This window comes from Sphaeroforma arctica (assembly GCF_001186125.1).
Source record: "Sphaeroforma arctica JP610 unplaced genomic scaffold supercont1.393, whole genome shotgun sequence".
In the NCBI taxonomy this organism is placed as follows: Eukaryota; class Ichthyosporea; order Ichthyophonida; genus Sphaeroforma; species Sphaeroforma arctica.
In genome coordinates, this window is record NW_014040165.1 from 47941 (window position 1) to 55302 (window position 7362).

General features: G+C 46.6%; 3 protein-coding genes across 3 annotated transcripts in view; 1 reads left to right on the top strand and 2 right to left on the bottom strand.

Annotated features, from left to right (window-relative positions):
- SARC_05858 (hypothetical protein) overlaps positions 1–419 on the top strand; it is a gene marked incomplete at both ends in the record, with an annotated part of 4407 nt that extends 3988 nt beyond the window's left edge. The window contains one exon of the mRNA XM_014300265.1: positions 338–419. Coding sequence (XP_014155740.1) covers positions 338–419 — 82 coding nt within the window. The remainder of the gene's footprint in view (positions 1–337) is intronic.
- A 389-nt stretch (positions 420–808) lies between these two features.
- SARC_05859 (hypothetical protein) lies at positions 809–1367 on the bottom strand (the record flags this gene model as incomplete). Its single annotated transcript, XM_014300266.1, has 2 exons — positions 809–943; positions 1092–1367. 2 exons carry the CDS (start codon positions 1365–1367, stop codon positions 809–811), a joined length of 411 nt encoding a protein of 136 aa, XP_014155741.1.
- A 2829-nt stretch (positions 1368–4196) lies between these two features.
- Positions 4197–6677, bottom strand: SARC_05860 (hypothetical protein; the record flags this gene model as incomplete). The annotated part of the gene is made up of 4 exons (XM_014300267.1): positions 4197–4353; positions 5150–5268; positions 5874–5985; positions 6571–6677. The coding sequence occupies 4 exons, from the start codon at positions 6675–6677 to the stop codon at positions 4197–4199; spliced, it is 495 nt and encodes a 164-aa protein (XP_014155742.1).
- Positions 6678–7362: the final 685 nt, after the last annotated feature.

Sequence of the window (7362 nt, forward strand, 5' to 3'; positions counted from 1 at the left end):
ATATATATATATACACGCATATATATATATATATATATATACAAACACACACACAGACACACATCACACACACACACACACACACACACATATATATATATGTGTGTGTTTTGTTGAAGAATTTTGTCAACGAACTATGTTACATGTGGTGGTGTGAGGTTTATGCAGTTGTCACGTATCCTATCTTAGGTAAGTGTTGGTGGTGCCCATGACCGTGATCTCACTGAAGGCTGCCGTTGGGCACGGAGATCAGATGTACAGAACCAGATTGCTACTGAGCCATTTTTGATGCTCCCATGACGAGGTCATGTGATAGAGCAAACGCACCCTTTGACAGTCTACTGGGAGCACTGGCGCGCGAGGCGGGGGGCGTTACACTGACAAGTGGTCGTGATCTGTTGATGCGCGACATATTCTGAATACATGTTGAAAGGGGTACTTCATCCTCTCGGATGATGTCAAGGGACCCACGGAGCAGCCAGTGGCAGCGCTCTTGCTCAGATGGAGGGCAGTGCGTGTCTTAGCCACCTCTACAGTCCTCCTGCATGAGCACTGTGATGGCGGAACGACCACGCGCAAGTGATTGGGCCAAGCGTTGGAGTTCCGAGCAATACTAGAGGCGAACCTTGGCTGGGGAGCCATCCATGGTGGTGTGGCGACTGTGCTCATCGACTGCTGTGACTTCACAGGGACCGTCCCATATCATGCACCCATTGGCTGGGATGATGATGAAGTACATCACCTTGGTGCCGCCCGTGAGAAAAGGGGTGGCAAGGCGGATATTGTCGGCTGTTACCTCCTGCGTTGCTTAAACGTGCTCGCTCAGGGCTTCACTCAAGTCAAGAGTGACTGTCTGAGACGCGTCAGCCTTCAAATCAAGAATCTGTGCGTCTCGGTCTTCCAACATGGAGATTTGGGGTTCAGGATATGGTCTGCTGGTAGCCTGGTGTAAGAAGTGGGCGAACGTGAAAGGCGTGACAAATGCAATATGAGACTGTGCAAAGGCATGACACTGTGCAAGAGCTATGTATCGTAGCCATGTCTGCCTTGCATATCTCGCCCATTGAGGATACAGATCAATACTGCGGCACGCCCGTTTCCCAGGCAGTGCCCGACCCCGGTAAAGTATGAGACGATGACTTCGTCAGCACAGACATCGGTGATGACGTCGGAGTGGAACACGGGATCTTCATCGACAGTCTATTCTGCCGGCTCGCCTCACGGTAGTATTTGTTCGCAGACGATTTAAACATCCATCCTTTGATGTTGAGTGGTTGAACCAAGACCATCTCTGTAGTTTCGCAGGCAGCGAACAGCGCCTTGCCGGTTCCATCCGGGTCTTCGGGCTCATGCTTCTGGAGGGTCATGTGGCAACATCCTGGCACGCGGGCGAGACTTGGAAGACTGTTCTAGTAGTCGAGCATAAACAGGCTACCATATAGAAAGGCCAAATTTCTGGGAGCACCGGCATGCATGTAGGTTTCATGGACTCCCTCGGCAAAGCAATGTATCTGTAACAATACCCGCTGCTGACCGCGGTATCAGCCGCTTGGTCGCACAAGCATTCAGCTGGAGTTGGGAACAGGGTGTGTAAGGTGCGTCCTGTGAGAGCACGTGATGTGGTGTTGATGACGAGGGTTGCCAAGTGGAGTTCTGGGCTAGGGCTCAGGGGTCTGCGAATGTGCTTCACCACTGACGAACGCGCCTGTATTACCGCCCACCACATCCCCACCTTCACGGTTGAGGGGATGGTGGGAAATTGCCTCGGAGTGTTCCAGGGAATTTCGCGAGTTTAAGGGGTCATGGCAAGGGCAAACGTGGGCTACACAAACGTCTGCGTGCACGAGCCAATCGATTAAACAATAGGGGGACGAGTGGACATGGTAAGTATGTGTCAGCGTAGGCAGAGTACTCGATTGCAAGACATCGTAGCTCAAGAAGCACGCATCTATTCAGGTGGGTCATAGATTAATTATCAACATGCGGCCGATGGATTCATTGTCCTTCTCGCCCAACGTGCTGTCCTAGATGAACCCATAGCCACTGGGAAGCTCGTCATCTATTTCGACGCCTGCAAGTACAAGGGTGTGGGTGAATGCCAACATGTGCGACTCAACGGCTAGCTTCTCGTGCCGCGCACTCGCCTGCAAGTACAAGGGTGTGGGTGAATGCCAACATGTGTGACTCAACGGCTAGCTTCTCGTGCCGCGCACTCGCCTGCAAGTACAAGGGTGTGGGTGAATGCCAACATGCGCGACTCAACGGCAAGCGTCTCCTGCCGTGCACTGTTCGTACCGCTTCTTCTCCGCCCAAGAATAGTATCTGGTCACAGGCAAAGAATGGTTTGTCGGCGTCTTCGGCAAAAACACTGACGTGTCATCAAGAATTTTACGCCCTTCACCACCCACCCCCCCCCCTTTAGACGTCCACATCAACCCCTAAGCTCTTTTAGCCTTCTGGAAACAGGATGGATTTAGATTGTTAGTGTTTTGCCGATGTCCTTGCCACGATGGGTAAAATTAAAGCGACCGAACAATTGGAAGATCATCACCAGCTTCAGGGACCAATTCTAGGGTCGAATCATAAACAGTGAGGTACTCATCTTCGTTGTCGGGCGGGCATACGGTCGATTTTGTGTATGACATCAGGCCAGTCTAGTGCCGTTGCTTCACTGTCACAATCACTGATCAAAGGACAATATTTGTTGACCATCCCCATCCGCTCCTCGTAGCCTAGAGCTTCATCGAAGAGGTACCTGGCTGGTCCGAGAGTTGGTGTCGATGACCACTTCGTGCGCCGCTGTACTGTGTACTGCGTGGAGTGCGTGCGGCGAGTTTGGTTAATAGCACGTATTGGTGCAAGACATGCGGTGGCTGCGATACCGAGGGAGACTTGTGAATTGCCTGAGCAGATCACACACGGACTGCTGTTCGGCCTCACGCCAGTTGTAGACAAAGACCTTGTGTGGTGCGCCTAGCATCTGTAGTCCGTTGAGCTGCTCGCTTGCGATACCTAACGCCGTTCCGGGTACGTTTACGAGACGCACTTTGCAGAGTGTGAGTTGCGGGGGAATAGTGAGAGTCGCATGCGCATCTCAACTACAGAGGCATTTTGGGTTGCATACAATTCTCCGAGGCCTTAAACTTTAACAGACAGCAGCCCAGTGAAGGTCTCCCTGATCGGTGTAGCTCAGGAGAAAATACGTGTTATACGGAAGGGTGTTTACTAGAGGAGTTGTAGCCATCAACCGTGCCGACTTCATTAACGTCTGTAGTGACAAAGTGGGTTGGCAACAGAGTGCCCCATGCCATTGTGAACGGAAATCGATGGGCCGGATATGTATGCCTTGTATAAGGCGGTAGCAACATTTTATTGACATTGTTTGAACTAACAAAATTAAAAGCCATGTCGGCATCAGGGTAAAGAAGCATGTCATAATCCGCTACATAACTTGGGGCCCTCGGCCCGTATCAGAAACCTTGTGGGAGGGCTTGAAGGATGCCTTGGCCGTGTATCAGGGCAGTTGCATAGCCTTCTAGATTGACAGCAGTTGGGTCAGGTATTGGCCTTATTTGTCACATCCATAACACTCGGGGATTTTCGTCGGTCCCTGCACATGAGGAGGGACTTCCAATCCGGAGAGAAAGAACTGACAATAGAGAGAAGAAAGAAAGGCACGTGTAGCATAGAGCACAACAGAGGCGCATAGAAACCGAGTAGTACTTATACCGTCTCTTACTCAACTTGCAACTGTCGTTTCAAAAGGTGTATCACCCAAGCAGACGGCCGGACTACATTGAACACGAGTCGAGGTAAGCTTCCGAGGTGTTAAAGAGATGGGTAAACTGTTTCGCTATTTGCTGTGAAATAGCGCAATAAGTTCTCCAAAACACATCATCCTTACCAATACGTCTTGCTATATATTGCGAGTATCATGGAAGTATATGAATTGAATCTCCGGTGGGAGAACGACAGCTTCCTCGTACTTACATAGAAACATATTGGTAACGCTTCGCACTGATTGTACTTGCCCATGATACGACTGCTACACTTCCGATCCCAAGCTCCTGCATCAAGACAAGGAGGCGTATGATTCGAAAGGCCTGAAAGAATCAGGGTCTTTCCCGAAGTTTACTTTATCAACAAGACCTGAGCTCCACTAAATCCAATGCCTGCTCGTAGTACAAATGCAATATTCACAAGCCCGACCTACGTATCGAGGGGGCAAGGGAGGCGTACGAAGCAAATCGATGTTTTAACAGACACCTCGTCTCCTCTCCTTTGGCCATTTTATCTACTGCATTCGTCACAATATCTTTCGCGCGCATCCATGTAGCAGTCCCGTCTTCAACTCTGCGTTCATTGAAAGGCAAAGGTACAGTCATCAATGGATATGCACAATACTGTGGCAACACAGGATGCGAGAAGGGATCTCGAGAGCGCCCAGTGCACTATTCAGCATGAGAGTACAAATAGTCATTCATAGGCTCAGTGAGTACTATTTGGCCTTACAGTTCCTGGGCACACTAGCCCTTTCAGTCCAGACATGCAAGACCAGTAGTAACTCGGCTAGGTTGAGCCACATCATGCATTGGTAAAAAGTTCCGATAAATGCGATTGCCATGTCTGTGGAAGTGCATACTAGTAATATAATGCCTAAATACTTAAGATATACACACCACAGATCACTATATTCATAAATGTATACACTAAGACAGAGCACACAATAGAACAACGATTTGTCGATGCTTCAGCTGCCCATCAGGTGCAAGGGCGTATAAAGGAACGACTCTTCATCCTTGAATACGTATTTACGTACATATTTGTACAGATACATACTTATAAATCTACATATATATATACATACATATAAATCTACACACACACGTAGATGTATATGTATATATACGTACATATATACATACATATAGATATATAGATATATATATATAACACACACACACACATATATATATATATACAGGAACTAAGTTTTCATCCTTGTATCGTATGTACGTGCATATTTGTGCAACATACATATATATATATATAGAGAAATAATAAAATAGTATATATATATATATATATGTATATATATATATATATATATGTGCTTTATGTATACATATAAAGTCAGGGTTGCACTTACCCTTCCTGGCTTCTTGTCATCATGGCGTAGAATGAAGTGTGGAAGATCTGCGACAAATCAAAGACATACATGATGCCCAGGACCCCCGATACAAAGGCCGGGATGAACAGGGCTCGTGCCTAGCGAGTAGGATGTTTCATAACGATGGTCAGTGCATGGGAATGGTCGGCAAAGTCAACTACGATGATCTAATAATCGGAGTCTTCCAAACAAATGCAAGCATTGAAGCATGTATGAAAACAGATAGCTGATGTCTGCGGACTACGACGCATATAAAGGACTATGGGACCCCGCCGATGCAAGCGAAGACATTCTTAGACGGTTCATATAGCACACTATACGTGATGAAGCAGCTTGGCTGATAAGTACCGAACGGTTCAATAGTTTTCATAATATGCTGTGGTACTCGTGGTAAACGGGGAGAATACGTACAGTTGCGTTTTCTACCATTTTACATGCAAGGACAACGTACTGGCCACAACAACTACTGACATTGAGAATTCCCTAGGTACTAAAAGTGGACTAAAAGCAATAATTTGAAAATAAAAACCTCGATATCACACGCGCTCTAGTTGAGTTGAGCCCTTCTGTACAGAACGGGGGTACGTGGTAGAACAAAGAGGGACCACACATGTTATAATAGGTACAATACAGCCTGTATACCTCGATATCTTAACAAACATGGACCACACATGTTATAACAGGTACAATACAGTCTGCATACCTCGATATCTTCGCAATTGTATACCACAGCACCCACGATGTTGCCACCAAAGTAGGACAACAGCTGGGGTACGAATAGCATGAACTGCCAGTACTCGCTCTTATCGACGCGCCTGCAACATGAATCAAGATACGCTGCACCCGATTAGTCCTAGGATGAAGTCTTGTACACCTATTCGTATACACGCTTGACGTTGTTGACACACTCTGAGTATGTGTGGCCAAAAATGCAACGTGAAGTGTGTCAGTTGATGGGCGTGGAACAAAATGTTGCGGTGGTAGATGGGATGCGTACTATGCGAATAAATCTAATAAGATCTGTACCTGGACGACGATAGCGTTTCCGAACAACGATCATATCCTCAAACTGTGGACATTATTATTTATAATAGCGATCTAGATTAACTGGATGGATTTACTAGGTGAGTGTTTGCATACAGAACTTTGTGTACATACCTACGATGCTTTGGAAAAATGATGCACGCACATACTTGTAAAGGGCAACTGTAGACAGACGCGTCAACTGATTTGTATATAAATATCAAAAGCTTGCTTCCAACAACTCACAAGGAAATTGTATACCTTTAAGTATCTTGCATGCCCATATCAGCATATAAAAATAAAATTCAGTGACATACACATACCGTCTCATAGCACGGACAGTCGACTACAGACGCGTTTTGCAATCCTAGACATACCCAGTTATGGCATGGGCGGTCAGTACGGCTAGATCAGTGGTCATTCCAGTGTAGTGTGTTGTCCGCACCACGGCGCCATCAAACGTTGTAGTTATTGCATTCTGCATTCCTTTCCAAAAAATCCGATGCGTTGACACGATAACTGTAGGTTAGTACTTTCCATCAAAACTATACCTAAATAATTGAGTAACATGCACATCCATCATAAACGATGGCACAAGCAAGACATCATATACCTAAGGCCAGGGAAGCTTGGTACCAGGCCGGCAGCTTCGCCGAGTATTCTATCGCGAAGTAGGATCCCAACAGAAGCGCGCAAACGACAAGTAGAACCCTGCCATATGCAAACCCTGGACAGAGAAGGAATTGATGCGAGGCTCAAGCAAGATTCGCATACGCAATGAAGAGGTAGATTATGTAACGGACTAGGCAGTGAAGCCTGGCTATCACAAATTATACAATCTCAGGATATATTTATACTTCAGATATATAGTACCTTCCATCTGCGTCTCATACTGTATAGCCTGCTGCAGGGTTGCATACACCTACGTTGCGTTATGTCTGCACACAAAGAGAAAGTAGCAAACCGATCTGAAGGGCTCAGTTTTCTTCAGAGCACAGATGTGTGATCGAAGAGTATGCGAAACCTAAAACTGGGTTCGCGACCAATTGATACAGGGTGAAGTACATAAATACATAACGCACACATGATATACGCAAGAGATTAACGAATACTTTCTAGTTCGCTAGACAGAGGCGCTTTTCATCTTCCATACCCATTTTGAAGCTGTT